Below are 17,080 nucleotides of genomic sequence, written 5' to 3'. Positions count from 1 at the left end.
GTTTCGACTTAGGTCTTTCAGTGCTCTATCAAACTCTTCACGCAGTACCATATCTCCCATTTCGTCTTCATCTACATCCTCTTCCCTTTCTATAACATTGCCCTCAAGTACATCGCCCTTGTATGGACCCTCTATATACTCCTTCCACCTTTCTGCTTTCCCTTCTTTGCTTACAACTGGGTTTCCATTTGAGCTCTTGATATTCATACAAGTGGTTCTCTTTTCTCCAAAGGTCTCTTTAATTTTACTGTAGGCAGTATCCATCTTACCCCTAGTGAGATAAGCCTCTACATCCTTACATTTGTCCTCTAGCCATCCCTGCTTAGCCATTTTGCACTTCCTGTCGATCTCATTTTTGAGAAGTCTGTATTCCTTTCTGCCTTCTTCATTTACTGCATTTTTATATTTTCTGCTTTCATCAATTAAATTCAATATCTCTTCTGTTACCCAAGGATTTCTATTGGCCCTTGTCGTTTTACCTACTTGATCCTCTGCTAACTTCACTATTTCATCTGTCAAAGCTACCCTTTCTTCTTCTACTGTATTTCTTACCCCCATTCTTGTCAATCGTTCCCTTATGCTCTCCCTGAAGCTCTCTACTACCTCTGGTTTCTTCAGTTTATCCAGGTCCCAATTCCTCATTTTCCCACCTTTTTGCAGTTTCTTCAGTTTTAATCTACAGTTGATAACCAATAGATTGTGGTCAGAGTCCACATCTGCTCCTGGAAATGTCTTACAATTTAAAACCTGGTTCCTAAATCTCTGTCTTACCATTATATAATCTATCTGACACCTTCCGGTATCTCCAGGCTTCTTCCATGTGTACAACCTTCTTTTATGATTCTTGAACCAAGTGTTAGCTATGATTAAATTATGCTCTGTGCAAAATGCTACCAGGCGCTTCCTCTTTCATTCCTTGCTGCCATTCCATATTCACATGCTACGTTTCCTTCTCTTCCCTTTCCTACTATCGAAAAAAATGGTTCAAATGGCTCTGAGCACTATGGGAATTAACATCTATGGTCATCAGTCCCCTAGAACTTAGAACTACTTAAAGCTAACTAACCTAAGGACAGCACACAACACCCAGCCATCACGAGGCAGAGAAAATCCCTGACCCCGCCGGGAATCGAACCCGGGAATCCTACTATCGAGTTCCAGTCACCCATGACTATTAAATTTTCGTCTCCCTTCACTATGTGAATAATTTCTTTTATCTGGTCATACATTTCATCAATCTCTTCGTCGTCTGCGGAGCTAGTTGGCATATAAACTTATACTACTGTGGTAGGCGTGGGCTTCGTATCGATCTTGGCCACAATAATGCTTTCACTATGCAGTTTGCAGTAGCTTACCCGCATTCCTATTTTCCTATTCATTATTAAACCTACTCCTGCAGTTACCCCTATTTGGTTTTGTATCAGGTTAGCCAAATGTGTACGGAGATCTGGTAGTGAACAAAAGGTGAGTCGTTGGGCGAGGTGTTTGTTGTCATCGCAAAGTCGTGCAAACTTGTCCGATATCCCGCGTGCCGCGAGGCTGCACACAGCTGTGACTTCTGCAATGTTGGGAAGTGCGGACGCTATCATTCGAGATGATCGACGCATCGCACTCAAACACCTCTCTCCACTATCGGACGTCTTGTTGCTAGTGCTGACCCACTGGTCCACCTTTTGGGGTACTCAAAGGTGTGTGTGCTTGATGGATTCCTCATCGCTTAACAGAATACTATGGAAGTGAGTGTTTGCCGTCATTGGCTGGGAGGCTCCTTGCGGGGCAGGTCCGGCCGGCTTGGTGCAGATCTTATTACATTCGACGACACATTGGACGACCTGGGCGCCGGATGGGGATGAAATGATGATGAAGACAGCACAACACCCAGTCCCTGAGCGGAGAAAATCTCCGACCCAGCCGGGAATTGAACCCGGGTCCGTTGGACGGCAATCCGTCACGCTGACCACTCAGCTACCGGGGCGGATAACACAAGACCATAATGAGCAACGATGCGGAATTGCTTGCTGTGCAGAACTGCTTGCGTGTTGAGAGGATGATCGTAAGAAGAACTTCTCCATGGCAACTCAATATCTCCCACAAATCTATACACCCAAGAGGAGCTCACAAAACTTCTTTGGACTGGTCCTCCTCATACACCCTACATCCCAGTTCTCACCCCTTCCGACTTCTATCTGGTTGGTCCAATGAAGGATGCACTCACAGGGAACAGCACGTGGATAATGGGGAGGTAACTGATGCAGCAAGACGTTGGCTCTGACATTGGCCAGTAGAGTGGTACCATGCGGACATATAGGACCTCCCGCCCTCCCAGTAAGGATGCGTAAAACCATCGCATTGAACTTAGATTATGTTGAAAAATAGGGTTTTGTAACCAAAAAAGTAGGTAATAATATGGTGTATTGGAATCCTGAATAAAACCAACTGGCTTTCAGAAAAAAGTGTTGCATTTCTTATAGGACCCGTTCGTATTAAATTTAGTGGTATATCACTCATGTAGGCATCAAGAAAAGCAGTGGAGGAAGAAAAGAATGTTGTCGTATCGCCAACTTCACAGCACAACATGCAGATCTACATCTACATCTAAATCCATACTCCGCAAGCCACCTGACAGTGTGTGGCGGAGGGTACCTTGAGTACCTCTATCGGTTCTCCTTTCCATTCCAGTCTCGTATTGTTCGTGGAAAGAAGGATTGTCGGTATGCCTCTGCGTGGGCTCTAATCTCTCTGATTTTATTCTCATGGTCTCGTCGCGAGATATACGTAGGAGGGAGCAACATACTGCTTGACTCCTCGGTGAAGGTATGTTCTCGAAACTTCAACAAAAGCCCGTATCGAGCTACTGAGCGTCTCTCCTGCAGAGTCTTCCACTGGAGTTTAATTATCATCTCCGTAATGCTTTCGCGATTACTAAATGATCCTGTAACGAAGCGCGCTGCTCTCCGTTGGATCTTTTCTATCTCTTCTATCAACCCTATCTGGTACGGATAGTGGGCGAACAAGTGTATTGTAACCTACTTCCTTTGTTTTCGGACTGCATTTCCTTAGGATTCTTCCAATGAATCTCAGTATGACATCTGCTTTACCGACGATTAATTTTGTACAGCCATTCCATTTTAAATCACTCCTAAAGATTGTTGTTGTTGTGGTCTTCAGTCCTGAGACTGGTTTGATGCAGCTCTCCATGCTACTCTATCCTGTGCAAGCTTTTTCATCTCCCAGTACCTACTGCAACCTACATCCTTCTGAATCTGCTTAGTGTATTCATCTCTTGGTCTCCCTCTACGATTTTTACCCTCCACGCTGCCCTCCAATACTAAATTGGTGATCCCTTGATGCCTCAGAACATGTCCTACCAACCGATCCCTTCTTCTGGTCAAGTTGTGCCACAAACTTCTCTTCTCCCCAATCCTATTCAATACTTCCTCATTAGTTATGTGATCTACCCATCTAATCTTCAGCATTCTTCTGTAGCACCACATTTCGAAAGCTTCTATTCTCTTCTTGTCCAAACTATTTATCGTCCATGTTTCACTTCCATACATGGCTACACTCCATACGAATACTTTCAGAAATGACTTCCTGACACTTAAATCAATACTGGATGTTAACAAATTTCTCTTTTTCAGAAACGCTTTCCTTGCCATTGCCAGCCTACATTTTATATCCTCTCTACTTCGACCATCATCAGTTATTTTGCTCCCCAAATAGCAAAACTCCTTTACTACTTTAAGTGCCTCATTTCCTAATCTAATTCCCTCAGCATCACCCGACTTAATTAGACTACATTCCATTATCCTTGTTTTGCTTTTGTTGATGTTCATCTTATATCCTCCTTTCAAGACACTGTCCATTCCATTCAACTGCTCTTGCAAGTCCTTTGCTGTCTCTGACAGAATTACAATGTCATCGGCGAACCTCAAAGTTTTTATTTCTTCTCCATGAATTTTAATACCTACTCCGAATTTTTCTTTTGTTTCCTTTACTGCTTGCTCAATATACAGATTGAACAACATCGGGGAGAGGCTACAACCCTGTCTTACTCCCTTCCCAACCACTGCTTCCCTTTCATGTCCCTCGACTCTTATAACTGCCATCTGGTTTCTGTACAAATTGTAAATAGCCTTTCGCTCCCTGTATTTTACCCCTGCCACCTTTAGAATTTGAAAGAGAGTATTCCAGTCAACATTGTCAAAAGCTTTCTCTAAGTCTACAAATGCTAGAAACGTAGGTTTGCCTTTCCTTAATCTTTCTTCTAAGATAAGTCGTAAGGTCAGTATTGCCTCACGTGTTCCAGTGTTTCTACGGAATCCCAACTGATCTTCCCCGAGGTTGGCTTCTACTAGTTTTTCCATTCGTCTGTAAAGAATTCGTGTTAGTATTTTGCAGCTGTGACTTATTAAGCTGATAGTTCGGTAATTTTCGCATCTGTCAACACCTGCTTTCTTTGGGATTGGAATTATTATATTCTTCTTGAAGTCTGAGGGTATTTCGCCTGTTTCATACATCTTGCTCACCAGATGGTAGAGTTTTGTCAGGACTGGCTCTCCCACGGCCGTCAGTAGTTCCAATGGAATATTGTCTACTCCGGGGGCCTTGTTTCGACTCAGGTCTTTCAGTGCTCTGTCAAACTCTTCACGCAGTATCATATCTCCCATTTCATCTTCATCTACATCCTCTTCCATTTCCATAATATTGTCCTCAAGTACATCGCCCTTGTATAGACCCTCTATATACTCCTTCCACCTTTCTGCTTTCCCTTCTTTGCTTAGAACTGGGTTTCCATCTGAGCTCTTGATATTCATACAAGTTGTTCTCTTATCTCCAAAGGTCTCTTTAATTTTCCTGTAGGCGGTATCTATCTTACCCCTAGTGAGATAGGCCTCTACATCCTTACATTTGTCCTCTAGCCATCCCTGCTTAGCCATTTTGCACTTCCTGTCGATCTCATTTATGAGACGTTTGTATTCCTTTTTGCCTGTTTCACTTACTGCATTTTTATATTTTCTCCTTTCATCAATTAAATTCAATATTTCTTCTGTTACCCAAGGATTTCTACTAGCCCTCGTCTTTTTACCTACTTGATCCTCTGCTGCCTTCACTACTTCATCCCTCAAAGCTACCCATTCTTCTTCTACTGTATTTATTTCCCCCATTCCTCTCAATTGCTCCCTTATGCTCTCCCTGAATCTCTGTACAACCTCTGGTTCTTTTAGTTTATCCAGGTCCCATCTCCTTAAATTCCCACCTTTTTGCAGTTTCTTCAGTTTTAATCTACAGGTCATAACCAATAGATTGTGGTCAGAGTCCACATCTGCCCCTGGAAATGTCTTACAATTTAAAACCTGGTTCCTAAATCTCTGTCTTACCATTATATAATCTATCTGAAACCTTTTAGTATCTCCAGGGTTCTTCCATGTATACAACCTTCTTTCGTGATTCTTAAACCAAGTGTTAGTTATGATTATGTTGTGCTCTGTGCAAAATTCGACCAGGCGGCTTCCTCTTTCATTTCTGTCCCCCAATCCATATTCACCTACTATGTTTCCTTCCCTCCCTTTTCCTACACTCGAATTCCAGTCACCCATGACTATTAAATTTTCGTCTCCCTTCACAATCTGAATAATTTCTTTTATTTCATCATACATTTCTTCAATTTCTTCGTCATCTGCAGAGCTAGTTGGCATATAAACTTGTACTACTGTAGTAGGCGTGGGCTTCGTATCTATCTTGGCCACAATAATGCGTTCACTATGCTGTTTGTAGTAGCTTACCCGCATTCCTATTTTCCTATTCATTATTAAACCTACTCCTGCATTACCCCTATTTGATTTTGTGTTTATAACCCTGTAGTCACCTGACCAGAAGTCTTGTTCCTCCTCCCACCGAACTTCACTAATTCCCACTATATCTAACTGCAACCTATCCATTTCCCTTTTTAAATTTTCTAACCTACCTGCCCGATTAAGGGATCTGACATTCCACGCTCCGATCCGTAGAACGCCAGTTTTCTTTCTCCTGATAACGACATCCTCTTGAGTAGTCCCCGCCCGGAGATCCGAATGGGGGACTATTTTACCTCCGGAATATTTTACCCAAGAGGACGCCATCATCATGTAAACATACAGTAAAGCTGCATGCCCTCGGGAAAAATTACGGCTGTAGTTTCCCCTTGCTTTCAGCCGTTCGCAGTACCAGCACAGCAAGGCCGTTTTGGTTATTGTTACAAGGCCAAATCAGTCAATCTTCCAGACTGTTGCCCTTGCAACTACTGAAAAGGCTGCTGCCCCTCTTCAGGAACCACACGTTTGTCTGGCCTCTCAACAGATACCCCTCCGTTGTGGTTGCACCTACGGTACGGCTATCTGTATCGCTGAGGCACGCAAGCCTCCCCACCAACGGCAAGGTCCATGGTTCATGGGGGGGGGTCCTAAAGATTACTCCCAGAAAATTTATGGAATTAACTGCTTCCAGTTGCTGATATGATATATTGTAGCTAAATGATAAAGGATCTTTCTTTCTGTGTATTCGCAGCAGATTACACTTTTCTACATTGAGATTCAATTGCCCTTCCCTGCACCATGCGTGAATTCGTTGCAGATTCTCCTGCATTTCAGTACAATTTTCCATTGTTACAACCTCTCGATATACTACATCATCATCCGCAAAAGCCTCAGTGAACTTCGGATGTCATCCACAAGGTCATTTATGTATATTGTGAATGGAAACGGTCCTACCACACTCCCCTGTGGCACACCTGAAATCACTCTTACTTCGGAAAACTTCTCTCCATTGAGAATGACATGCTGCGTTCTGTTATCTAGGAACTCTTCAATCCAATCACACAATTGGTCTGATAGTCCATATGCTCTTACTTTGTTCATTAAACGACTGTGTGGAACTGTTTTGAAGGCCTTGCGGAAGTCAAGAAACACGGCATCTACCTGGGAACCCGTGTCTATGGCCCTCTGGGTCTCGTGGACGAATAGCGCGAGCTGGGTTTCACACGATCGCCGTTTTCGATACCCAGGCTGATTCCTACAAAGTAGATTTCTAGTCTCCAGAAAAGTCATTATACTCGAACATAATACTTCCTCGTTCGTTGAGACTAGAGTGTGGTGTGTGGAGAGGGACGCAACGGTCGTTAATATACAAGTAGTGCTTCTGCGTGTGAAGATAATTGTACTAGTGTTATATAGAAAACTCTTTATGTTAAGTATAATAGGTGTTGTGACTGACCAGTTGGTCAGCACCTTGAAGTAACGGCGCGGCCCTTGCACCAGACACATCCTCACGTCGCTCCAGACGTGCGCTCCCACGAACACCATCAGCACTGGCTCAAAACCTGCACAGGTTCAGTTCGATTAGATTAGATTAGTTTAGTACTTGTTCCATAGATCATGAATACGACACTTCGTAATGATGTGGAACACGTCAGGTTAATAAAAGGTATCTATACAAGATATTACATTACACAAAATATTACATGACACTTAATATTTTTTGGGTGGGGGTGGGGAATTACCGACTTACTATATCCAAAAATTCATCTAATGAGTAGAAGGAGTAGCCATTCAGAAATTCTTTTAATTTCCTTTTCAGTGCTATATGGCTATCTGTCAGACTTTTGATGCTATTAGGTAAGTGACCAAAGACTTATGTGGCAGCATAATTTACCCCCTTCTGAGCCAAAGTTAGATTTAACCTTGAGTAGTGAAGATCATCCTTTCTCCTAGTGTTGTAGCCATGTACACTGCTATTACTTTTGAATTCGTTCGGATTGTTAATAACAAATTTCATAAGTGAATATATATATATATATATATATATATATATATATATATATATATATATATTTTTTTGTGAGGCTACAGTGAAGATCTCTAGCTCTTTAAATAAGTGTGCAGGATGATCTTGGATGAGTTTCAGCAATTATTCTGATTACACGCTTTTGTGCAATGAACACTCTTTTACTTGTTACCCCAGAATATGATGCCATACGGAAGCAGTAAATGAAAATAGGCGTGGTATGCTAATTTACTCAGATGTATATCGCCAAAATTTGCAATGAACCTAATAGCATAAATAGCTGAACTCAAACTTTTCAACAGATCCTCAGTGTGATTTTTTCCAGTTCAACCCCTCATTAATGCATACACCTAGAAATTCTGAATATTCTACCTTAGCTACCGATTCCTGATCGAAGTTTATATTTATTAATGGTGTCATTCCATTTACTGTGTGGAGCTGTATGTACTGTGTTTCGTCAAAGTTTAATGAGAGCCCATTTGCAGAGAACCACTTAATGATTTTCTGAAAAACATCATTTACAATTTCACCAGTTGGGTGTGATAGCTATACTTGTATCATCGGCAAAAAGTACCAGCTTTGCATCTTCTTGAATATAGAATGGCAAGTCATTAATATATATTAAGAACAGCAGAGGACCCAAGACCGTACCTTGCGGCACCCCATTCTTGATTGTTCCCCAGTTTGAGAAATCACCAGGTTTTTGCATATTATGTGAACTGTTTATTTCAACTTTCTGCACTCTTCCATTTAGGTATGATTTAAACCATTTGAGCACTGTCCCATTCATGCCACAGTACTTGAGCTTATCTAGGAGTATTCCATGATTTGCACAATCAAAAGGCTTTGATAGATCACAAAAAATCCAAACGGGGGACTTCCAGTTACTCAGAGCATTTAATATTTCATAAGTGAAAGTGTATATAGCATTTTCCATTGAAAAACCCTTCTGGAAACCAAACTGACATTTTGGTAAAACTTTATTTTTACAAAGGTGTGAAGCTGCTCTACAATACATTACTTTCTCAAGAATTTTGGATACGGCAGTCAGAAGAGAGATTGGGCGGTAGTTGTTGACATCAGACGTATCCCCTTTTTTATGCAGTGGTTTAACAATGGCATACTTCAGTCTATCTGGGAAGATACACTGCTTCAGAGAGCTATTACATATGTGGCTAAGAATCCGATTTATTTCTTGGGAACAAGCTTTTGTCTTCATGTCGTTGAGTCTGATGTGATGCAAAAGTCATTACACAAGATAGGCTTGAACTGATCTGTGTAACAGTAACTAAAATATTGAGCAATGGATACAACTAACATCCATTATGCACTATCAGATCGTAGGTTTTCGGATACCTCTATGTTATGCATAACTGACCAGTAGATGTCACGAGAGGCGGACCTGTCTTCATAACAGCAAGCGGTGAGTACTGTTTCGTCGGCAGAGTAGCAGTAAAAGCAGAATAGTTGTTTGGATAGCTCACAGACTTCGAACGTGGACTGGTTATTGGATGTCTCTTGAGCAACAGGAAATCATGAGAAGGAATCACTCGTGAGTTGGAGTTCTACCAGCAATCCAGCTAGTCCGATGTTCTAAGGGAGTTAAAAAGTAAGTTTTAGTTATGTCATGTTCCGTAGATCATTTTCCCGATTATTTTATCGATATGATGTGGAACAAGTCATATTACAAGGTACATATATACATACATACACACATATACTTTTACATACATACATATATACATTATATACACACACACACATATATATATAGACACACACATACACACACACACACACACACACACACACACACACACACACATATATATATATATATATATATATATATATATATATATATTACTGGCCATTAAAATTGCTACACCGCGAAGATGACGTGCTACAGATGCCAAATTTAACCGACAGGAAAAATATGCTGTGATAGCGAATGATTAGCTTTTCAGAGCATTCACACAAGGTTGGCACCAGTGGCGACACCTACAACGTGCTGACATGAGGAAAGTTTCCAACCGATTTCTCGTACACAAACAGCAGTTGACCGGCGTTGCCTGGTGAAGCGTTGTTGTGATGCCTTGTGTAAGGAGGAGAAATGCGTACCATCACGTTTCCGACTTTGATAAAGGTCGGATTGTAGCCTATCGCGATTGCGGTTTATCGTATCGCGACATTGCTGCTCGCGTTGGTCGAGATCCAATGACTGTTAGCAGAATATGGAATCGATGGGTTCACGAGAGTAATACGGAACGCCGTGCTGGATACGGCCTCGTATCACTAGCAGTAGAGATGACAGGCATCTTATCCGCATGGCTGTAACGGATCGTGTAGCCATGGCTCGATCCCTGAGTCAACAGATGGGGACGTTTGCAAGACAACAACCATCCGAACAAGCAGTTCGACGACGTTTACAGCAGCATGGACTACCAGCTCGGAGACCATGGCTGCGGTTACACTTGACGCTGCATCACAGACAGGAGCGCCTGCGATGGTGTACTCAACGACGAACCTGGGTGCGCGAATGGCAAAACGTCATTTTTTCGGATTAATCCAGGTTCTGTTTACAGCATCATGTTTACAGCATCCATGTTTGGCGAAATCGCGGTGAACGCACATTGGAAGCGTGTATTCGACATCCCCATACTGGCGTATCACCCGGCGTGATGGTATGGGGTGCCATTGGTTACACGTCTCCGTCACCTTTTGTTCGCATTGTCGGCACTTTGAACAGCGGACGTTACATTTCAGATGTGTTACAACCCGTGGCTCTACCCTTCATTCGTTCCCTGTGAAAACCTACATTTCAGAAGGATAATGCACGACCGCATGTTGCAGGTCCTGTACGGGCCTTTCTGGATACAGAAAATGTTCGACTGCTGCCCTGGCCAGCACATTCTCCAGATTTATTACCAACTGAAAACGTCTGGTCAATGGTGGCCGGGCAACTGGCTCGTCACAATACGCCAGTCACTACTCTTGATAAACTGTGGTATTGTGTTGAAGCCGTATGGGAAGCTGTACATGCACACGCCATCCAAGCTCTGTTTGACTCAATGCCCAGGCGTATCAAGGCCGTTATTACGGCCAGAGGTGGTTGTTCTGGGTACTGATTTCTCAGGATCTATTCACCCAAATCGTGTGAAAATGTAATCACATGTCAGTTCTATAATAATATATTTGTCCAATGACTACCCATTTATCATCTGCATTCCTTCTTGGTGTAGCAGTTTTAATGGCCAGTAGTGTAGTTTCAGTTATGTCATGTTCTGTAGATCATTTTCCCGATTATTTTATCGATATGATGTGGAACAAGTCATGTCACAAGATATGTATACACACATGAATAGTGCTAATATCAATGTTACTGAAATTTTTAGTTCTACACATGCAACGACATTTAGAGGTACATTTTTTTACCATTTCTGAGACAGAAACTCGCCCAAGAAATAGATGGAGTTGTTCAAAAGAAATGATTTGAAGCTAGATTTAAAACTTGATCTGCTACCTGTCAGACACTTTATGTTTTTGGGCAAATGATCAAAGATTTTTGTTGTGGAATAATGTACTCCTTTTTGAGCAACTGACAGCTTCAATAACGGATAGGTAAGGTCATTTTTCCCCTCTAGTGTTCTATGTATGAACATCACTGTTCTTCGCGAATTGAGATGGATTATTTGTAACGAATTTCATTAGCGAAGATATGTACTCTGATGGTGCATTTAAAATACCTAACTCCTTGAAAAGGTGCCTATGTGACGTCCTTGGGTGAACACCACTAATTAAACTCACTGCTCTCTTTTGTGCAACCAATACATTATGTCTAAGTGGTGAGTTACCCCTGAAAACTGTTTCATAAGACATTATTGAGTGGAAATATGCAAAGTACGTCAGGAGGCTGATCTGTTTATCACCAAGACTAGCGATTATATGAAGAGCAAAAGAAGCTGAATTTAGTTGTTTGAGAAGCTCAGTAACATGCTTCTTCCAGTTCAAGTTGTCGTCAATATGAACACCCAAAAATTTGGAGAAATCTGCGCTGTTAACTGAGCCCTGTTTATATGCTACATCAATTGTCAGTTTGACTATTCGGTGTACAGAACTGGAGATTGTGAGTTTTTTTCCAAATTAAGGGAGAGTCCATTTTCTGAGAACCACTTAATAATTCTTTGAAAGGCATCCTTAATAATATCTTCAGCTGCTTTTTCTGGAATGGGATTTATTATAACACTCGTCTCATCTGCAAAAAGTGCTAGTTCCGCTTGCTGAACGTTAAATGGGAGGTCAGTCACACGAATAAGGAACAGCAGAGGACCTAAGATTGAACCCTGTGGGACCCCTTTGTGATAACTACCCATTCACTAGAATTTACCACCCTCCCAACATTATTTGTGCTATTCAGCACAACCTAATGCTTTCTGTTCATTAAGTATGATTCAAGCCAGTTGTGTGTATAGCCTTCAGTTCCATAAAACCTGAGTTTTTCTAAGAGTGTGGCATGATCCACACAGTCAAATGCCTTGGAGAGATCACAAAAAATACCAAATGGCGATAATTTGTTACTTAGGACTTGTACTATTTGATGGGTAAATGTGTAGATAGCATTCTCAGTCGAGTAACCCTTCCAGAATCCGAACTGTGACATGCTGAGTAAGTTATTTTCACCTAAATGTGAGACTACTCATGAATACTGGTACAATGGTCAAGCAACTCCTCATAAGCCACACACTTCTCTAGTCAGTGCTAAGTGACATTTGAGGTGGAGCAAAGAGCGATGCCAATGGACAGTGGGTGGCTGGAAACAAGTGATTTAGAGTGATGAGTCACGCTTTACCCTGTGGCAATCCAATGGAACGGGCTGAGTTTGGAGAATACCTTGAGAATGTTACTGCCATAGTATGTGGTGCCACCAGTGGAGTATGAAGAAGGTGGTTTTATTGTATGGGAGTGTTTCTCATGGTTAGGGAGTGATTCCTTTATTGCGCTTAAGAAAATGCAAAATCCGGAAGGATGTGAACATATATACAGCACTGTGGACTATGTACAGCAGAGAAGAGTTTCCAGACGATGAGTGTTTGTATCAGCATGAAAATGCGTCCTGTCATGAAAGTGCGACTGTGAGGCAGTGGTTTTGGACAACAGCATTCTTGAAATAGGCAGCCGTCCCCAGTGTCCTGATCTGAACCCAATGGAACACTTTTGGGATGAGTTAGACCCGCGACTTCACATTCACTCATGCTCATAAATTGAGCATAATGCTGATACATGGTGAAACAACGCTCTGGTGGTCGCTTTGCGGGTTTAAATCACCTCGGGGTATGACCATGCGGTGCATTTGACCTACGGTCGTCGCACAGTGGCGCTGGCAGCAGTCCACATACGCAGAGGTGTATTGGTGCATGTCAGAGTACGGTGCAGCGAGTAAGTGTGCAGACGTTTTCAGACGTGCTAATGGTGACTGCTTGTTGAAAACGGCTCAAAGAACACATATTGATAACGTTATGAGGGGTAGAATACTAGGGCGACTGGAGGTTGGTCAAACACAGCAAGTCGTATTACGGGCCCTCCGTGTGCCACAAACTGTGATCTCAAGATTATGGCAATGATTCCAGCAGACAGGAAACGTGTCCAGGAGCTACAGTACGGGACGTCCACAGTGTACAACATCACAAGAAGACCGATATCTCACCACCAGCGCCAGCAGACGGCCAGGGAGTACTGCAGGTAGCCTTTCTCGGGACCTTACCACAGCCACTTGAACAGTTTTCTCCAGACAAAAAAGCTGCAGACGAATGAACAGACATGGTGTATTCGCCCAGAGACCTGCAAGGTGCATTCCACTGACCCCTGGTCACAGGAGAGCCCGTAAAGCCTGGTGTCAAGAACACAGTACATGGTCATTTCAACAGTGATCCCAGGTTATGTTAACGGACGAGTCCAGATATAGTCTGAACAGTGATTCTCGCCGGGTTTTCATCTGTCGTGAGCCAGGAACCAGATTCCAACGGCTTAATGTCCCCGAAAGGGACCTGTATGGAGGTCGTGATTTGATGGTGTGGGGTGGGATTATGATTGGTGCACGTACACCATGCATGTCTTTGACAGAGGAAGTGTAACAGGTCACGTGTATCGTGGTGACATTTTGCACCAGTATGTCCGCCATTTCAGGAGTGCAGTGGGTCCCACCTTCCTCCTGGTGGATAATAACGTACTGCCCCACCGAGCTGCCATCGTGGAGGAGTACCTTGAAACAGTAGATATCAGGCGAATGGAATGGCCTGCCTGTTCTCCAGACCTAAACGTCATCGACCACGTCTCTGATCCTCTCGGTCGACGTATCGCTGCACGTCTTCCAACCCCTACGACACTTCAGGAGCTCAGACAGGCACTGGTGCAAGAATGGGAGGCTATACACCAGCAGCTGCTCGACCACCTGATCCAGAGTATGCCAACCCGTTGTGCAGCCTGTGTACGTGTGCATGGATATGATATCCCATACCGATGTCGGGGTACATGCACAGGAAACAGTGGCGTTTTGTAGCACATGTGTTTCGGGACGGTTTTCTCAACTTATCACCAATACCGAGGACTTACAGATCTGTGTCGTGTGTGTGTTCCCTATGTTCCTATGCTATTAGCGCCAGTTTTGTGTAGTGCCACGTTGTGTGGCACCACATTATGCAATTATCTTTAATTTATGAGCATGAGTGTAGATTCAAGGTCCAACGTCACTACCTTCTCTGGTTTCAGCTGTTGAGGAAGAATTGGCTGCCATTCCTCCACAGACATTCAGATACCCCACTCAAAGTGTCCCAACGGAATTTAAGAATTCATAAAGGTGAAGAGTTGAGTCATCCCATATTAATGTCCACTAACAGGTGTCTGGGTGCTGTTGATCAGATAGTGTGTAATATCTCTCACCTCTGTAGTCAACGAGCAGTGTCTCTGGTTACTGACGCTGAAGTTCCGAATTTGTTTCAGGGTGATAACCTCAGGAACTTCTGGTATGGTTAAGGCCAAATGAGAGACTGTTTCAAGTGATAAGCAACAAAACTGGTAGAGAAATTGTCGAGATGGCGTCAAATCTTTATGTTTATACAAGGCTGTGGGCCACACGACATTATTTACTGTCATTTTAAAACAAAAAAGGCAGAAAATTAACCTAACTCTTGCTATTATTACCTATCATGTTGGTGTCTGAATTGGGCCATCGAGTAGAGTCTAGCAACTGACCCAAGCCTTGGAAGACGTAGTCGAATGATGGCAGATAGCCTCCTATTACTTTATGGCACTTTGTCAACTCTGAGAATGCCATGAAGGAAAGGTAGTCAATATTCATGAGCAGATGCACTTCATCTCCTAGCAGCTAGCGATTTCCACTCAGTTCAGTTTCATCACAAACAAAAAAATATGACATGAAAATATCCTCTATCCCACTATCAAAAACGAATTTGTAAGGTAACGCGTTCGACTCCAGATATGTACACATTTTATACTGCGCGGAAACAACGTGTACTTTGGTTGTTGACGGTTGTTGAACAGAGCGTTCTGTAACCTACAACTAAGCTTCGGCGCCCTTTAGATGTTCTAACCATGTTACTTAATACTAAACATCGGACTTCCCGAAAGCAATTTCGTCCCTAACACTCTGCTTAAATTAACTGAGTGTCTCCTTCGCAGCCGAGATCTCTAACGTTTGTTAGGACAGTGGCTCCGAACACCGAGATAGATGTACGCTATGAGTATGAGTTGGGCAGTTGTCACACTTGACGCACGGACAATGCTAACAGTACAGTATTTAGGTGAATTCGACAGGAATTGTAATGTGGAGGCACACATCCTTTTATAAAGGTGACGAGGAATCTTATGTATTCTTATACGTACAGGTATGACTTGAAGTAAGTTAAAATGGTTGGCATGGGACAATGTGTTCCTAACAGTAATGAACGTGGACTGTCACACTTCACAGTGGGCTATTATTTGAACACGGCGCACATACCGAAATCGCATCATAAACAAATTTAGGCGGAACTTTTCCTTGTTAAAATATTGTAGGGCTATGAACGCAAACAAGCACAAAATAACCAATAATTCTGTATATTTCTGTGTAAAGAAATTACGTTTTTTTCTTTACTTTTAATCCTTGACATGACCAATAACCCTGTGAAAGTAATCCAAGGATGAATAAAACTACTACTGCTATACATGCTCTAGTTGTCATTAATTAGGGGAAGAAATTTTTCTATTGTCGAAACAAAAAAAAAAAAAAAATTTCATCCGCTGGGAGAAAGTGGCTCACATAAGATCCGATGTGCCTATCCCTGTTTCATACCAGTTCAACAACTCAAAAACTTTTTCTGAGGCTGCAGAAAATACGTGTGGTTAAATGGAATCTGTTTGCTTTGTTCCTTCTTGAAGTATAATCGAGGCTGTCACACTGTTGTAGATATTGCTTAATAAATATTATGTGTATCTTGCACCACTTCTGTTTCAAGTTCTCTACAGCACCATTGTCGAAACAGAGTGAAAAACTTCTTAGTAACCAGCAAAATCCAGTCAAGTGGTAACTCGTACTCATGGCGTGTCAGATAGGGTCATATACGCTACAAGATGTGCACCAGAGCTTAAATGTGTTCCCTTTTCTGAACAGCCTGTGAGCTATCGACATTCCCAGACCTTCACTTCCTCTTACCTCCACCAATGTTCTAACGACATAGCCTACTGCCGTGTCTAACGGCGTCGTCGTCAACGGAACGCTAAACCACATTTTTCCTTCCTTCGCCTATGTAGCTACCCACGATACCATCATCCTTTCACTCGTGTCCCTCCCCAAATCTCTCAACCAATGGTGTAACAGATGGAAATTGGAATATAATCCGCAGACAAGCAAATGCGCACTCTTTGGCCGCATCTCTCGACTCTACTGCTGTACTGATTTCCACTCGTCCATCTTCTCACTAAGAGAGTAAAGTGCTTAGAACTAACCACGATGAGTTGCTAACCCGCCGCAGCTGTGTCCACATCCTTCTAACATTATCCTTACCTACAAGTCTCTAATTTATCCTATCCAAACCTACAGGGTACGTCACTGTGGGCTGGATGTCTGCCTCTTTTAAATTTTTCAAATTCTTTGACACACATTTCGCCTTGCCTTCATCCGCCTGCCTCTCCTAACTCGCGTCCTCTTCAACTCATCCCGTTCCTACACTTTGTAAGTAGGCTATTTACGTTTTTATGTTGGTAA

General features: G+C 42.6%; 1 protein-coding gene across 1 annotated transcript in view; it reads right to left on the bottom strand.

The window, feature by feature from the left end:
• The window catches only part of LOC124777518 (short transient receptor potential channel 4-like), a 268,299-nt gene that overhangs the window by 135,479 nt on the left and 115,740 nt on the right, over nt 1-17,080 (bottom strand). The window contains exon 7 of the mRNA XM_047252967.1: nt 7,252-7,357. Coding sequence (XP_047108923.1) covers nt 7,252-7,357 — 106 coding nt within the window. The remainder of the gene's footprint in view (nt 1-7,251; nt 7,358-17,080) is intronic.

This window comes from Schistocerca piceifrons, chromosome 1, assembly GCF_021461385.2.
Source record: "Schistocerca piceifrons isolate TAMUIC-IGC-003096 chromosome 1, iqSchPice1.1, whole genome shotgun sequence".
NCBI lineage: Eukaryota > Metazoa > Arthropoda > Insecta > Orthoptera > Acrididae > Schistocerca > Schistocerca piceifrons.
The sequence above is the reverse complement of the archived record's forward strand: the minus strand, read 5'-3'. Positions and strand labels throughout refer to the sequence as shown.